The sequence below is a fragment of the Anthonomus grandis genome, chromosome 11, assembly GCF_022605725.1.
Source record: "Anthonomus grandis grandis chromosome 11, icAntGran1.3, whole genome shotgun sequence".
Taxonomy (NCBI): Eukaryota; Metazoa; Arthropoda; class Insecta; order Coleoptera; family Curculionidae; genus Anthonomus; species Anthonomus grandis.
In genome coordinates, this window is record NC_065556.1 from 10451404 (window position 1) to 10470646 (window position 19243).

The window sequence follows — 19243 nt, forward strand, 5'->3', positions numbered from 1 at the left end:
TGGATAGTATTGATAACAATGGTTTATATGCTGCGAGAAATAATTGAGTTGGTGGGTCTTTATTATAAACAAAATAAGTCTCCTGGAGCAGCAGCACATGCTTCATCCGGATAAAAGGGTAAATCATCCTTATGTAATTACTTTAATGAGAAACTCTCAAGAAACAGGGTCAGTACAAAACAGATAAAATGAAGTTCAGCATCCAGTAAGACATGAAGTAATAGATATTGCAGGGTTGGGAGATGTTGATATGGACTCTAATACATCTGTTCAAAAAATTGCTACCGCATTTAGCCTGTATAAAAGTACTCTTCACAAAATGTTGAAATAACACAAATATCATACCTACAAAATTAAACTAATTCAAGAGCTAAATGAGCATGATTTTGATCGTCGTGTACAATTTTTTGAGTATTTTAATAATAAGTTAATCCTGAGAGTAATTCGCTGTACGCTGTCTCTTTCGTGGACGAATGTTCCTTTTATTTACATGGTTAGGGTAATAGACATAACTGTCCATACTGGAGTGATAATAATCCTCATTTATTTCGAGAAATACATACGCAGCCACATCAAAAACTTAAGATATCTGGTATCCCGGATTATACTATACCTTAACTTTTTGCCTATAAATCGAGTACTCTGTTCATGTTTAAACAAGGTAGGGTACTATCACATTATGCTGCTGCCGTTCGTCATTTTTTGAACGACGACATTTTTTGGATAATGGATTGACCAAATAAGTGATGTAGAATGGCCCTGCTAGATCTTCTGATCTTACCCCTTTAAATTTCTTTTTATCAAAATCTTTCCACAAAGCCTGACATCCTTGAATATCTTCGAAATAGAATTGTTAACGAATTAAGTTAATAACGCCCGAAATGTTCGCTAATCTATGCAGACATTTTGAACAACACTTGTACTTTTGTATGGAGGTCAACGGAGATCACTTTCAACATTTAATAATAGGTGTAAGATACTTTTTATTTTTTTATTTAAAGTAAGATTTATTTTTTTAATCAAATTTATTCATATTTCTTGAGAACGAATTTATAAAACGAAAAAAATTAAAATAGGGCTATGTAGAGAATATAATTACCTTTAATTCAAGATATCTCTGGACCCCTTTTGACATGGGTGTTCTGGGGGATGAGAGGATGACGTCCGGGAAACACAATTTCTGTCAATAAATGTCTCCCTTAATATTAAATTTGAGGTGTTCAGCCGTTTTTGGATAAACAATTTATTTTTCAAGTTTTTCAGGATTTTCTCAGACATTGACATGGGGCGTGTTGAAGTTTTAATAATATTTTGCCACTTTTCAAGACACTTTTATATTTCATTACATCATCTTATGAAAGTTTTGTTTAATTGCCAACATTTCAAATGTAAGGTGGTCAGTCTCTGGGATGAGTCAGTTTTAATAATGTTGTTATTCCCAAACTTAATCAGTAAGCAACATAATTTTGTGATTAAGTTGTACTATAAAAACAATAACTGTGTGGTTGCCGGTTGGTATTTCTAAATTTTCACATTTCCGAATTTATTTCCAAATGAGAGCGTTTCTTCCGCTCATGTTTTAAAAAAAGGGTTTAAAAAATTTTACAAACAGGTCAATACCAGACATCAGTACCCAAAGAAAGATGATAAGAACAGCTGAAGATATTGATCCGCATTAACAGAATCTGTGCAACACAAGTGAACAATATTCGTTCAAAACAATTAATTTGAAAACGAACTCAAGCGTTAAGAATTTGTTTGAATACACTTGTATATTAACTTCGAATTCTAGCTAATTTTCATTCATCCAAAACTGAAATTGTCCAAATACTAACATCATTAACTTGTGTACGTGGTGCTGGAAAAATACTTCAGTTTGAAATATACAGTTTGTGGATGTTTGACGCACTTTCAGTGTTCCAGCTTCCAATAAACAAAAGCTTAGATATTGCAGCTAAGAAAATCCATTGAAATTTGCTATTTGCAAATGTACCAGATACTAGTCTTAGTCCAATATCTTGCACAAGTCACCAATTAAATAGGTTTTCACAAAATAATCAAATATAATTCCTGCTTAGAATAGTGCTTCTTCACATACACGAGAGCTACAAAAAATACCTTGAAAAGATTGTTTTTGCAACATGTTACTTTTAGACGGTGAAATATTTAATTGTCATCAAGCTTTTCAGATCTAAGGACTCATTGAAAAGTTACTTAAAACAAAATGTTTTTATCAATAAACGAATCTGCGAAGATATTTAGTCGACTACTGCTTAAAATAAACATAGCTTATTTATTAAAATTTTTGCTTCACAAGACTTTTTGTAAATACTTCCGTTTAATATTTCGAAAAAAAAGTTAAGCTATTTTAAATTAAAAAATGAATCAAACAGAACTACCCTTAAAATACACTACAAAGTATAAATATTTTAAGTCACATAAGCTATAAAAACATTTCAATTGTTACAAAGTAAATCGTAACTTTACACAACCAATGAAATTCAATTTATTGATTTGCTAATAGCATAGTTTACGATTAAATGCTCATAAAATGTAAAATAAATATTTGCTATTATAAATAATATGTAAGCTTTGCAATATACCAGCGCGATTCGTTTGTCAGGCAAGAGAAAGTTTTTAGAAGAGAAACGGTACTCGTTATCCGCCGTCGCGTCTTAAATTGAGAACATGCAAGTGTCATTTGCACCAATGCGGAGTTATTGAACTTTTACTGAAAGTAAGATGAAGTCCGTTTTTAGTTTCAAGTGTTTATGATATCAAAATTAAAAAGTTTATTATAAGAGTTCGGCTTTAAAAGGGAAAATCTTTTATTAGATGTTTTTTTTATTGCAGGATTTAACTTTATTTTATAAAAAAAAAATATTGAAAAAATTACTAAAAACCGTGTATATTGGAGTCACTTTTAGGCAAACGCATTGATTGCTTATCACATAAGAGTTACATAATCAAACTATAATATTAAAACGACTTCCGTCTTCAAATAAATTATACAGGTTGGGGAATTAAAGATTACGCATTGTCAAAAATAATGATAACACCGCTTCCTGTTGGCGATGAGCGCCCACCTTCGATCGTCTGATAGGAATTTGCGGTTTTTATTCTTTGCAGACTAACAATAATAGTATCGGCATGCTTCATTTTGCTTTTTAGCATGATACAATGTGGGTTGTCGGTTTAGACTGGAAGCGGCAGGCTCTACAGGAGATGTCGATATTTTCCTAGAAAATAAGATTACTGGAGACTAGCGTGTTGACTCTGTGAAGCCATCACAAATCCTTCTGTCTCGGACTTAAGTACTGAAGACATTAGGGAAGCGAAAGTTTATTTAAGGAAAAGATTATGTCCTTAAGTGTTCTTCTATAAATCCATCTACTTCAGCCTTCTTTATTCTCACTCTCACACCAACTACATGCTGGTAAATTTTCGGTGGAGCCAAGTCCTGACAAAATACCTGCCGCTCTGCGAGCCGTTCCGTAGAGAAATATGTCAGCTCCTTCAGACTCGTCAATGTTGAGAGCTCCATTTACGGGTCGTCACTTCCCAAAACTTTCTGCGACATCTCTAGGATTACTCTATTATGTGATGACTCTCGATGTTTACCAATCCTCTGCCTCTAAAATGACGGACGAGGTAAAATCGTTGAACTGAGGACTTTGGATGCAAGTTTCGGTGGATGATCAGCAGCGGCTGAGCTTGTGCAGTTCATCGACGTTTTATTTCAGAACATTAAACGGCCAACATGCTTGTAGCAATTACCTTGTTTTTAGCCAAGAGACTAGATTTTCAGATCTTCCGGAGACGTGCTTTCTACTGACTCTAGAGCATCCTTTACAGTCTAAACGTCCTGTAGTCTACTTTGCAAGACGCCTAAAAACCTATACTGCTCTTCTATTATTTTTATTATTAATACAACGATAATTATTATTATATATATTTTTTTGTTTTTGGGTCTTTTCAGCTTCGGCCGGTGATTTTTTGTATCCTGGTAAAAAACAGTTCAGCTCCTTCCACTCAGGCACCATTCAGGAATTTTTGGCTTGGTCTGGTTAGTCTGGCAGGTTTGGAGTATTACTGCCTTCTGCAAATATGTTATGATGGTCGGTGATAATCTGATGTCGTGAATGTTTTAGGAGAGCTCTATCGATATTATCCCCTATGTCGAAATTAAAAGTGGAATTTTAGAAACTTTTGCTTTTATTATTACTCTTTAAATTCAAACATATTTAGTAATGAGTAGCTAAAAATACTTCGGTCATCCTCCACTAAATTTATTTAAAAAATATTAATCCAACATGTTTCGGACATATAACGTGTCCATCATCAGGGATACTATAAAAGAACCAAAGAAACTTATAAGATATAGATTCAAATTATTAAATTACAAAAGGTATCAAAATTACTTACACAAATTAAGGGCTTCCGTCAATACATCTCACAGATCTAGTATCTTAGATAAGGTTAAAAGGTTAAAACGACTAAAAATTAATAAAAATGGCATTTATAATAATGATAAAAAGTTTAATTATTTGATAAATAATTGGACGTTGAAGACATAAAAGTTACATTAAGAGACATGAAAATGGGACCAAACATGGGTTTACAAAAACTTTAAAATTACATCATTAAGTTTGTCAGTAATCATCAGTCATCAGTAATGTTTTTCCCGTCGATTAAAAAAATTATATCTAGCTTAGGTACAATCTCTTCTACAAACTTTAATAAACTAATTAAACATAAATAACTAGATATAACAACTTTAAAATAGAGGATACCGGAAACATTCACCATACCCATTTTAAGTATTTCATTGCTATTTATACTTGAAATATATTAACTTGTTTATCATCATGCCCACCTTGATCTTATTAATACTAAATCTTATTTTACCATTTTTAGATCAAAATTTCAAAACCTGTGATAGACCTTGCCATGAGCTAGACTGGCCAATGATATGTAGGGTCAAGCTCAACATTGAAATGTACCATACAGATAATCAGTAAGTCAAATTTACGTTCACTTTTAAATAAAAATATTTGTATTTTTTAACCTAATTTGAAAATTATATAAACGTTTAAAAACTAGAATAGACCTGTCGTCTAGAAAAATCTTTTTAAAGAATATGCTATGTAGGTATGTTTTTTTTTTTTTAAGAAATATGATCTTAAACCTTTAGGGATACCTTTATTATATATAATTGAATTTAATTCCAATAATTCTTGAATACAATAATTTAATACAATAAAGAGTGTAATCCTTATATAATTCAATAATAGGAAATACATGAATAAAACACATTTCCAATATTCAATTAATTTTAGGAATTCCCTGTTCTACCTCTTTGTTTACTAAAGCAATCAATGTATTATTAAAATCAATTGAACAAGTTGCTATGCATTTATTTAAGAAAACACCTTTAACATATTAAAAAAGTTTTATTTTTATTTTCTTTGTTACTTTTTCAACACAAATTATCAACAATTAAAAAAAATTCTTTAAAAGAATAAAAAAAGGATAAGTAATAGGAAACATTGGTCCAAGTTAAGTTTTTTTATTTAATGCATGGGTTCTATTTTCTTTTGAATTTTTGTAAAAAATAAAATTAGGTATATACATTTATTACATATTAAAGAGAAGTTTATTTATAAACGAGCTAAGGGGTCGATAGATAAAACCTTAACTCCTGCGTATATAAAACATGTATTTACCTATATTTATACACCTCAAGTATATTATTGTATTTAATAATTGTTAAACTTCGATTAAATTAAATACAACCAAAGATATCGTTACAGGTTTAAGTTCATATTTTTGAATAATAAATACGAGAATAAAAATATTTTCTGCTTATTTTCAATCAATAATCGAATCTATGAAATATGAGTAATTTCTAAATTGATATTTGTTAATATAGTACTGTAATACACTAAACAAATAAATAACTAATTCGTTACAATAATATACAGGGTGTCCGGAAAAAGGAGGCCAATCCGCCGGCCACATATATCGTGGACCAAAATAATGTGACTTTCGTTATGCCATTTTTTAATTGGCCGTTCGGCATTCAATATACAGGGCGTCAAAATGAGAAATATAAAATCCTTTTTTTGAAGTAAGTCGAGTGTTTCATAAGATATAAAATTAAAATTTAGTGTGAGGGGATTTTTGGAACGAGAAATTGAATTCCATTCACGGATTCGCTATACCTTGCAGAGGGCGCCACCTGCGGTATATTGCATGTGTTAAAAATACCAAAACTTTTTTGTACCCCTGTATAATAAGGTTCTAGTAAAAAAATCTAATTATCCAGTCTTTTCTTGTAAAAAAAGTATTTTTAGTAAATGTCGGCCTTAGAATCCGTTTATTAGATATCTTAATTTTAAAATCTAGATACATTTTAAGAAGTTAACAAAATAAACGTACATAATATTTTCTAAATTAATGCTAAATTACTTATTATAATAAAAATCATAGAATAATGACCCTAAATTATTTGTTCTACGTGACCTCTATTCATTTGTATACGCATACGAGCCCTCTTTATCAAAGAAAATCTAAGGCTTTGAAAAATATTTGGTTTTAACTTGAAATGCTCTCCAGCTGAAAAATCCAAAGGCGTAAGGTCGGGGTGCGAGCCCAACCAATCCAGCGATTAAGAAATACTTGATGTAAATAGTTCCTATATCCCATTTATAGCAAAATGAGCCGGAGCACCGTCGAGTTGAAACCAAAGATTTTGTCTTAAATTTAGAGGCAAATCATCAAGTAAATCGGGCAGTATTGTAGAAACAGAAATGAATCACCAGTCAAATTACCTGGTAAAATGACAGGTCCTAAAAGAAAGTTATCCATAATACCTGCCCACACATTGGCTTTAAAATTTACATGATGATGTGTCTCAACTATGTCCCTAGGTTTCTCTTCAGCACATATGTGTGCTTTATGGATATTTGTCATGCCGTTTCTCGTGAACGTGGCTTCGTCAGTAAACAGAATCGCCTTTATAAAATCCACATTTCACATAACCATCTACAAAAACCAAGTCTTTCCACGGGATCGTCGGGTAAAAGACCCTGTACTTTTTGAAGATGAAATGGGTAAAGTTGTTGACTCCGTACAATATTATGAGTCTCGGTTTTCCCAATATTTCTCATCTGTTCAGCCAAAACCTAATGTTTGGTGATTCTTCGTCAATTTTTAAAATTTCTTCCTCTTACCCTGGTTGAACCGTCTTTCGCTGAAACTTCCAGTCTCCCTTAGGCGGTTAATCAGGTTTAAAAAATATTTTCTTTTGGGATGAAATCGTTTTGGGAATATCTCGGCATAGTGCTAGCGGCTAAGCTAGCATTAGAGTAACATTTTCCTAGTTGAGAATTCACAGGTATTTAGTGTTTACGCCATTTCGGAAAAGGGTACATTTCTTGGTCTAATATGAGTCATTATGGTTTTTATAAGTTGTAAGAAAACACACCAAATACAAACATGTATTTAAAAAATGTAGATTTAGGAGTAATTGAGAAGCTTGTTAAGAGCGTCAGAAGCGTTTAAATTGGTCACTTTACGTAAAAAGTACGTAAAAAGAATTTTTCAGTCGTATCAGAATTTTTTACTAGAACTTTATTATACAGGGGTACAAAAAAGTTTTGGTATTTTTAACACATGCAATATACCGCAGGTGGCGCCCCCTGCAAGGTATAGCAAATCCGTGAACGGATTTCTATTTCTCGTTCCAAAAAACCCCCTTACACCAAATTTGAATTTAATACCTCATGAAACAGTCGACTTACAAAAAAAAAAAATATTTTATATTTCTCATTTTGACGCCCTGTATATTGAATACCGAGCTACCAATTAAAAAATGGTATAACGAAAGTCGCATTATTTTGGTTCACCCTATATGTGGTCGGCGGATTGGCCTCCTTTTTCCGGACACCCTGTATATATTTTACTGACATACAGGGTGATTGATGGTTGATGGTACCTTAGACGTTTACGGAGAACGGAAAATAGATTTTTTTTGAAAATTTGGCATCATGGATTTTAACTAGTGCTCCAACGATTAAAAATATTTTAATCGATACAGCGTTGTCGCTTATACCAAAGAGTAGTAGCAACTTTGTTATTTTAAGTAGAATACCCTGTATATTATTTGATTTTCTAATCCGCTATCGCTTCATGATTGTTTTTGTATAAGGTATTTCTATACCTATTTTTAGTGGTTTCGATGGATTTCGATTAATTATTTTCTTTATTTTTTGACCAAAACAGAGCTCCAAATAAATTTTTATTACTACGGCACTGGAACGCTAAGAAAATTGAAATTATAAACGTAATTTACGAAAGTATTGTACATTAGTCTTCACTATAAAAATTTGTTCTACAATATATAGGGTTGGTCAAAATACGTGATTTTACCACTAGATACAAAAATTGTGAAAAATGCATTTTTTTAGAACTTCCTGTACATTATAACATATTCTAAAAGGAAATTGAAATCCCTTTCTAACGAGGTATTATGTTCCTATATCTAAGTAGTTCGGTTTTTAAAATAAAAGCAATTTTCTGTAAAAATCGAAATATTTTGACATATTTGCTTTAGGTGGTCATGAAAGGTCACGACGCAACAATGCTATGCTATTGATGTTTGACAGTTACATTTAGTTAATTAATAGTAAATACGCTTAAGTGTTTTTTTAAACTAATCTACAATACTTACTTACCGTACCGTACTATATTTACCTTAAATTACGTTTATAATTAAATGATCAAACGAACTTACCTTAAGTGAAGTTCGATCATATTATATGAAAGCCTCGTTCAAAAGATTACACATAACTATATATATACTATATACTATAAATGCTTTTGAGGTAGCAGCACGTCTTACACTATGAGCAGTATATTGTGATGTGTCTACTCCACTTGTCTTAAGAACATATTTAATCCATCTACTGATGGTTTGTGTTACCACTGTTTTATGTGGTTTTTCGAAAGAAATAAATAACCTTTTTATATTATCCCCTTTTTTGTGCGTCCCAAATAATGTATGAGGGTGCTTGCTAGACAAAGTTCCAGGTTTTCCCGAGAAAACGGCAATACCAGAAGTGGTTGGAATTTACCAGGGCCTGAAGTTTTAATAATGTTAGGTATCATTATTTCAATCTTTGATGGAAATTTTTTTATATTGTCAATATTTATGATAGCTAACGTTTGTGTCCTATGTGCTGTAATGAGAGCTAAAAAAATCAGCAATTCTTCAGTTAATTTCTTTAAGGTTAACGTATTAAGTGGAAAATAAGTCTTCATAGAGTTAAGAAGAATAGAAACATCCCATGTCTTTTGGTATTTTGGTTTTAAATGTCTCTTTCTAAAAACTCTATATTAAAAAATCTAGTTACTATCTGGTTTTTACAAGTCTCACTGTTAAAAGAAATTAAGGAAATTGCCACTCTCATGGTATTTAGTGAGCCGTAGGAAGCACCTTCATTATATTTAAAACTAAGGAAACTTACACTTTACTTTACTTTAAACTGAAACTTTACTTAACAAATTATTAACTGTAAATTTAAAAGGACATAACTTATTAGTGAAGCAAAATTGCCACCATTGTTTAAGCGCTGAATCGTATTGTTTTAGTGTGTTATTAGATAAAAATGCTAATAAAATATCGTACGAAGACTCTGGTAGATTCTTTAAGAAATAAGCTTCCCCGATACATGCAATCAGTGTAAGTTTGGCTGACAATGGATGGCATATTGTCCTACAAGGAGAAAGTAACAAACTAAAGTCAGGTGTAAAAGTAATGGGGTCTTCTAGAAGTAAAGAAGTAAATACAGGATACCAGGGTTGCGCAGTCCACAAAGGTACCACCAAGATGCCTTTTGATTTATCCAATATTATCTTCTTCAACACTCTAAGAACTAAGGAAAATGGTGGAAAGGCGTAAAAGAACCAATTGCTCCAGGACACAGTGAAGGCATCTATAGTTAATGAATCAAGATTTCTATTCCATGAAATATATACATTACATTTTTTGTTATGTGAACACCGTAAACTTTATCTGTCCTAAATACACTTGTAGCGTCACCCGCACGAAACACAGTTATGAATATTTAGGTACAACGGTTGGCCTATATCGGCCGACGGGCGGCGCGGGGAGGGAGGTTGAGTGTTATATTTTTTCTTTTTAGGCTTTGAATTCGTGGCGTCACCGGCTAGAAGACATAGTACTACGTTATGTGTAATCTTGAAAAACGAGGCTTGAAATATAATTTCAATTTTCTGCGTGTTCCAAAGCCGTAGTAATAAAAATTTATTTACAGCTATGTTTTGTTCAAAAAATAAAGAAAATAAATAATTTCTCAAAAACCACTAAAGATAGGTATAGGAATAACTTATACAAAAACAATCATAATGTGATAGTGGATCGGAAAATAAAATAATATACAGGGTACTCCGCTGTATCGCTAAAAATATTTTTAATCGTTAGATCACCAGCAAAACTGTTAAATCCATGATGCCAAATTTTGAAAAAAATTCCATTTTCCGTTCTGCGTAAACGTCTAAGGTACCATCAACCATCAATCACCCTGTATATAGCAGCTTAATAGTCAAATAATATTTGTATTGTGACTTTATTTATGTTAGATATATTTCCATAATTTGTATTATTGTTAATACAGTACAACAACTTTATTTATTAATAAACTTTTAAATAAAACATTTAAAGTAAAACAATAAAGCTAAAATATAACTTAAAGTAATAATAACCTATAATATTTCTTGAATTTTTTAGCAGTATTGCCAAAGAATTATTCAATAAATATGTTGTTCAACAAAATAAAATTATGCAAAAAATATGATAAGAATGTAAATGCCATTCAGTGCTATATAACCAAAGCCAATTCTGGAATTCTTTTCTATATGAAAAAGCATTTATGAACAATTATTATAGCATAGGCAGCTCACTACTACGGACGATTTTTCATTTAGATAGTTGTCATTCTTTAAACTTATAGCTTAGTTATAGCTGACGAGATTATATTTGAAAAGTCAAGATTTCATCGAAGGAAAGAGACGCACCATAATTTAAATGATAAAGTACCAACTTGTATAATCTTTACATTTTCTCTTTATAAAGTTCAACATTCTGTTTTACAAATTATTGATAATGCAATTAACAGCACGCAGATTTCTGACACTAAACTTCATAAAGCCGCATTTATTTACGTTAAGTAGCATGTAGTTTTTTGACATCAGGCAAATAATTTTTTTAAATAACAATGCATCTAAAGATAATATCTATCCACAGTTCAGGATAAAATATTTAGAAATCAAATCCGAGAAGAGTATTTAAAAAAGACTTAAAAACAGTGGTCTAAGATGGTCCTTAAAAATACCGTAAATGGTATATAATGGTACAAACTTTTCACTTTTTACTACTTATACCAAACAATATTCGTAAGATAAACGTTAGGTTCCATAGCTTTTTAAAATAAGTTAAAGATATAATTTAAGAAAAGCAAAAAGATTCTTTTTAACTAAGCCCTCTTGGTAAAGCTAAATTGTTGATTTACGATTTTCTTTCGAGAAAGTACCATTATACATTTCTTAACACGTGACTCCAAAAGTTTTGGAATATAAGATAAAATGCTGATAGGCATAGGATGCTGCTGTATAATTTGAAATATCTTTGATTGCTTGAAAATTTACCAAATAGGCCGCATCTAACAATTGTATTGGGAATCAGATCGGACCTAGCTTTTGATTAACATCTATCATAGAGAATGCAAATTCTATATCAGCAGCGCTTGTTAATACCCCAGATACTAATCTAAATTAAGATTTAGATGGAGAGGATGGGTTATATCCTCCTGCAAGTTTGCTTCGGGCTATGTCCTCTAGTTATAGCGAGAGAGAAGTTATCTTCTATGCCAAAACCAGCAAAACACCAGTACAAACACCCCAAATGATACCAACCAATCACCCTTAACGGTTTTTTGCTGGAGACGATGGAGAATCAAATGCTTAATCGATACTTGAAAGAAAGCAACTTGTTTTGTTGCAACATGTTTTAACAAGGCTGGTTCATACATGCTGGTTCATATATCCTGCAGAGGAGCTTTCGGCGGAACCTGCGGTCTAGAATCTACTAATTTATTATCAAACATTCTCACATACAAGGCTATCATTTGCTGGTTCTGTATGATGAAAGCAAAAATTCGAGCTTAACTGGAAAGAGTGTAAGGCTTTGCCTGTCTAAGCATAACAGTTGTTATGCGAACAGCTCGAAATAGGACACTTGAGACTCTGTTGAGACTATGATTCCTGGACATTGTGTTCAATTTAAGGCAATGAGAACTACGCATAGGATACAGGTCCTTGGTGATCTACGAGCTGGTGAGCAGCTGGACAGCAAATCTTAAATTGCGCACACCGCACATGTTTCTAGAGAGAAGATATAGTGAAAATAGGCTGCAAAGTTCAACTTGTCTGGATGCCTGGCTGCTTAGACTATGCTGAAAATGAGAAAGCGGACTTCCTTGTTAGACTGGGATCTGCAAAATGGTCGGTAAGCTCCAAACCCATAATCGGAATAGCCAAATGTGTAACTGTTGCATCAGTAAAGAATCTGATGGACTAGTGGAGCCTCCAGAGATGGATGGAAGCATCTGGCATGAGACAGGCTAAGGCCCACGCAGAGAGGATTCTCTGCCTCTCTCACCGTACAACCGCGCTTAAAAAGACTGCGAAGACGATGAAACTGCAGACCACTTTATCAGGGAATAACCAGCTCTCACTCGCGGGAGGCTCAAATATCTGGGTAACATCTACAGTTTATCCAGCGACAACGTATTTCAAACCAGAGTGCCTCATTGGTTTTTCCAAGGCTATTGGCCCCTGGGATGAATAGGTTCATCCCATTTCTTCCATCGGATCAGACATATTCCCAACCACAAAAAAAACCTTCTGCTATGACTTCTTTGGTTAGGATACCTAGCAGCATGTTAACAATCCATAAAAGACGCAGTTTAACAGTACTAAAAATATACGGCAAACATATCATAAACTATAACACTAATTATAATGTGAATTATTTATAATTATTTCTTCTAAATACTGAACAAGTTTTCAACCATAAACATGTAGAATTATAGTAATATTATCTAAATCCAATTTTTTATACAATAACCTTCATTATTTAAAAAAATATTTTTCTTGCTATAAAAATTACGCTTCCCAGCAATTTCTCTTGATTACTTTTAATAAACGATTACTTGCCCAAAGCTCCTTGATTAGTGAGATGTGGCATTGTGGCATTGTAGTGTGATGGTGGCAAGGAACCATCCCTTAATAAAATACCCCGTGTCTTCCCAGATTCACCTTTGTAAAAAATTTGTTCATTTAATATGGAAGTCTCTCAGATGCTTTTGCACTTCCAGATACAGATAACTTTTTTGTGCCAAACATTCTAAAATTTTTAGGAATATCTAACATTTCTAGCATATATTTTTTTGTGTACGATATAAAACTACGATATTTAGTTATATTAGATATATGAACAGAACATGTCATTTCTACTTGAACATGTCATTTTTAATTGAAAACGGGTAGTCCGTTGTTATCATCCGCCTGGCTTAAAATCTTCCCTGAAAGTCTAATTTAAAAGAAGTAAGTAATAATATATAAATTGAAAGGGGTACGTAGAAACTGCGTACCCATTTTTAAAAAATTATCTACTGGAATATAAGTATCAAATTTATTGAAAAGAAGTTCTTTTACAAATTTGTCACTCTTCAAAATCTAAAACGTTTAAGACAAATGCTTAGAAACTTTTTTGCTTGATTTTATCGAACAAACACGATTCTGAATTTTATCGCAATGTTAAAAAACGCCTTGCATCTATTACATCTAAAATTAAAACTTTTATTCTTTTTGGATTTAATATGTACAAATTATATGGGCTATACAGGCGAAATAGGCTATATAGGCGATATCTAAGATTTCACTCTTTCGATCCAAACCCTAATGCTGGCAGGCAGTAACCTGCAGGTTTGTAAACAATCACTTTGCAGATTTGTTAATAGATGGCCCCACTTGCATTAAAAATCCTACTATAATATATTAATATTCAGTGTTTTCAAATTTGAATCATTTATTTTAGCTGGTTGTCCGTCAACAGGAGTTGATATACCAAACACCACCTATATAAAAGTTGCGTAATAAAAAAGAACCTAAGACATTAAAAAATAGGAATGTTAATAGGCAAATTTTTGATATTCTTGGCAAATGCCGTGTAAATTCTTACCGGTTTTATGTTACTGCTCTTACTGTTTATCGAAATTTGTGTGTTTGGTTTTTTGAAATTCATGGTTTTCAGTACGATTCTTTGGATCGATAAGTTGTAATCAGCCCTTTAATAGCGCGTATTTCATCTGTATTATTTTGGCCCATGTTTACGAAAACAATAAACTAGTGGAGAGTGCAAATAAAATGCAGGCATGCCGATTGTATGCGGAAAAGGTTTCCTCATATCCATTTTTCATCCTGTTTCCTCATCCGAAAATCATCCGAACCTACGTAGGTTTATAAATTTAGTTATTAGACTTCGTGACAGGTCTTTCAAAGAACAATAGTAAAATGTAAAAAACAATACAAGAACAGTATTATCCTTATCATTATCAATGAGAACAAGCGTTACAACCTGAAGATCATCCTAAAAGAGTTGTATTTTGCGAGTGGCTTTTAGAACAACCTTTTCCACTGCGACTGACCCGTGAAATTTAGTTAGATTTTCTTCAGACACGATCTGCGACAGTTAATAGAAGATATTCCTCTAAATGTGAGATCGAATATGTGTTTTCTACGTGATAGGGCTCTACCACATTTTAGACGAGACGTTCATGAAGATCTGAGTTATGAGTTTCTGAATAGATGGATAGGCCGCAATACACCCATTGACCTTCTCACTCCCCAGATTTAACGCCTTGCGATTTTATTCTGTGGGGCTATTTGAAAGAGTTGGTGTTTGATGATAAAGCAGTAAATACTCCGGAAGAAGAGTACATTGAAAATTCTTGTGAATTAATTCGTGGAAACCAGAATCTTATTTTAAGTTTGTCAAGAGTTGTGGATTAGCCGAGCAAGATTGTGTGTGAATGGAACAAATGGGGACAACTTTTGAAAAAACGGCAACCATTTAACTTAATAAATATTTTTAGTAAATAATTTTCAAAAATGTAAAGTAACTCTTTTATTATGCAACTTTTATATAGCTGATTTTAGCTTGATTTTCTTTATAGGTCTTAAATAAATGATTCAACGTTGAAAACAACCTGTAGGTCTTCCTTTAAGAATAATATTGTTTAGATATAGGTTTTCGATCATTATAATTATTAAAAATGCATTGTATCACTTTAGTCCTCTTCAGGAATTTCGCAAATCTAGGATAACATTGTGCAAACATAATTTTTAATAAAATTCTACTAATAAATACTTTGATAATATGAGAAACCATCATACCTTCAGTAGGTCGCAGTAGTAGGTAGTAGAAAATGTTTGAATTGGATTAGCAGATACCTTCCTTTTAATGATATTTAGATTCTCTCTAGTGACGTAATTCTATGCGACTAATCACTATCACTACTAAACTATCTGATCTGATCTGATGATGCTTGTTCTGTTTCTGAATTCAATAAAATTAATCCTGGGATAAAGTTGAAAATATATAAATTAATCCGGTCTAGGTATTCCTGGCCACCGAACACTATTAACCGACGGCATCCTACATAACGTATTATACAATCACAATACAATGATATTATCAGAAACGAATACTCAAACGTTTGCTATATAAATCCATACCGGAGTACCAAAAGACATTAAAAAATAACAAGAATTAATTTAATTGGATACGTGTCCAGAATAGAGAAATGCGAACAGATGAACAGACGGTTTATTTGAATAAAACCCTAGAACGTTAGTTGTAATTACCAATTGCAATGCAAAAAACTGGATTTGGGGAGGTCAAGATAGATTCTCCTGAAAACATAATAAACACATAATGAAATGGCTTCCTGGAATATATCTCAAATATTTATTTTTGATTGTAAATGTTCTCCGGATCTCTGAAGCATGGTCAAATCTGACTTGTAATGTAGTTATATATGTATATATATTGTTCTGCATTATTCTGCCTTAAACTCATAAAGTTTTTATTGTCTTTTTTGGCGTAAAAATTTGGTTAGAAGATATCTGTGTTTTAAGGATCTTATCACTTTTTCACTACTTGATTTACAGATTCTGTAAACTATAATTTATTTTGCGGCACTTTGTATGATAAACTGCAAAACAGATTTTTCTTGATGGTAACTAGTTGTTCATTCATTGCTTTCATAGGTCTGATGTACATAAATAACTAATAGATGCAAAATTATTGCCAGGGAATTTTTGACCTTTTTTGAAGATTTTAGTTAAAGTCATCACATTCAGCGGACAAGTTATATCGAAAATTACTATATTTTTTTATATATCGCTTCTTTTATTTACAAGCCACCCCGCTTAGTACCCACGGTAAGTGCTTTTAGAATAAGCGTTATTAAAACTACAAACCAGTTGATATTTTTAATAGCGTGTTGAAAGTAAAGTTCACCCCAGAATTACTAATAGGGCTTTTTTCCTCAATAATAAAATCCATAAATTCTTACGTACCAAAATATTAAATTGCTAATCAGTAAAATGAAAGTCGTTTTAAAAACAGAAATATTCAAAGCCAGTCAGCCTAAATACTAAAGTTCAATAAATTAAAATATTATGGTTAATGTCTAAAATTTGTAAAATATAAAAGTAATTATTAAAATTTTACTACTTTAGCATCTGTCAAGACTGTCGAAATAACTCATCACATCCTCTATCGAAATGCAACAATATTTTTTGCCAAATGACGGAAGAAAGCAATCCAAGAACAATCGTAACAGCTAATAGACAGATTCCCGGGCCAGCGATTCAAGTTTGCAAAAATGATATTTTAATAGTGGATGTCATAAATAGAATTCCTGGGAAAAGCGTGACTCTCCATTGGAGGGGTCAGACTAATCATGAAGCTCCTTTCATGGATGGTGTGCCAATGGTAAGTAAAGTATAAAATATATGCTAGCATAAAAAAATACCGGTAGAAAGTGAAATTCTAATACTGTAATAACATTAATTCAGTTAGATTTGTTTTTGGTTGATTGAAGTGAGCTAGAAACTAATGAATAATAAATACTTTTATAGTTTAACTTATTAAATGGGTATCGAATATGCGGCTTCGAAAGGAATTTTTACAAAAAATTGTAAAAATTTCAGAGCTCAATTTCAAAAGAGGAATTGAGCTGGGTGGGAACTTGTTCTAATTTAAAAAAATGTTGTATAATAATAAAAAACCTAATTATCTTGAAAGTTATTTTAGTATTTAATAACGATTTTTTTTACTACTGCATGTAATTTAAGGTTGGCATTTTTCCAAAGATTTTATCTGTATCGGGTAAACTGGCGCGATTTACCTCCAAGGTGGACGCGGTCTAATCGCACTTAACTGGATGCTATAAATTTAATGAGAATTGCTCTTAAAAATGCATCTCTAATGCCAAAATGTCGTTCTTCTAAAAAGTTATATTGAATTCCATGAAATATTTACTCTTGTCATTAAAAAGGATCCTACAGTCGGCATTGGGATTTATTGGTTAATTGGCCTATCAAAGTATCACTGAACAAAATTACTCTTTAAACTGGAATTCCGAAATAGACAGGATCGCTCCGTCTGAGTATAATAAGGTTATAGCAAAGAAACATGCAGGATATGTAGTTTACGTTTTTTTTTTGAGTTACTTCAGTTGAGTTTCAGCCACTTAGATGACGTAAGCACTAGAGCCCAATGGATGTTCTAAAATTGAATTTAACATTTTAAATGAACATTACACATCATAAGTTTTTCACTACTTGCATAAAATGTATCCATGGCGATGGGTTGCAAAAAAAGTTCCATTCCAGAATTGGTTCATAAGGATTTAAAATTGGACATGATTTGAACTTTTAGATTTCTTTCCCAACGATTTCTCTCCATATGATAATGATTGTACAACTGTAAATTATTATTATTACTTGTACTCTGCAAATTACACTTATAAAATTTTGTAGAGCCAATATCTTGTTTTTAGTATACAATTAACAATTCTTGGCTATATTATAGGAGCTTTTGATGTAGATCTTAAAAGTTTTTTATTATATTTTTTGAAACCCATAATACTTTAGATCGTTAGCTTCTTTTGGCTAAGCTTAAATACTTTAAAAAAACAGTTCCCAAAAAGTGAGTCTCTCGGTACTCAAATGTATGCTCCATTTACGCACCAAAGTGGATGTTTAGATGCTATACAGACTAGATCAAATCTTAATGTAGCTAATTTAAATACTGGTAAACCTTATTTTTTTGTGCTATTTGACTTCGGCGCCAAATTGTGTATGTGGATTTAAGATTTCGGGACCCTATATAAAGTAATATTTAAAAAGATTTTATGATCTAAAATTAAAATACATTAGTGGACAAATATAAACTTTTTTTATATTAATATTTTTGGATAGCCATTATTTATAAAGTAATTTCTTTAAGTGAGATGTAACCTGCAAGGGATATGCAAACATTTCTATAGTGACACAGCGATGTTCTAGGATATGCAAAAGGTAGAATCTGCTAGTTCCTTTATTAGTTACGCTACATGGAAAGAAAAACGAAACGAATAAAGAGACAACTCCAAATTGACTATAGTGAAAAGGCCAAACTCAGAATAATTATAGGGCTTCAAACGAGACATATGGAAATTAAAAGAACACCCAAATAAAGTTTATCTATACTGAGACCTGACCTGTGTCTATGCAAAAAGGAACTAGAAACTATCCGTTGCACAAGCTGGGTTGGCAAGTGTACCGTAGGCAATAAATATTTAGGAAGGGTACACTAGACTAGATACCACAGTAGCAAGAGACCTACAGGAAACTGTAGGACAGCGAATTATTAGGCTGGCTAGAACAGTCTGATAATGGGGTGTACAGTAAGTCTAGCACAGGCTGAGGTGGAAAATGAAAGCTGGACGAGTCCCAGAAAGGAATTAAAAAAGACAAAAAGATATAACTAGATAAATATGGAAAATAAGTCATTTTAATTATTATTACAAATCAACCTTGATAAACA

The 19243-nt window shown here is 32.1% G+C and overlaps 1 protein-coding gene across 1 annotated transcript in view; it reads left to right on the forward strand.

Annotated features, from left to right (window-relative positions):
• Positions 1–19243, forward strand: part of LOC126742309 (uncharacterized) — a 77714-nt gene that overhangs the window by 1702 nt on the left and 56769 nt on the right. The window contains exons 2-3 of the mRNA XM_050448950.1: positions 4918–5017; positions 16891–17146. Of these exons, the coding sequence (XP_050304907.1) occupies positions 4918–5017; positions 16891–17146 (356 nt within the window). The remainder of the gene's footprint in view (positions 1–4917; positions 5018–16890; positions 17147–19243) is intronic.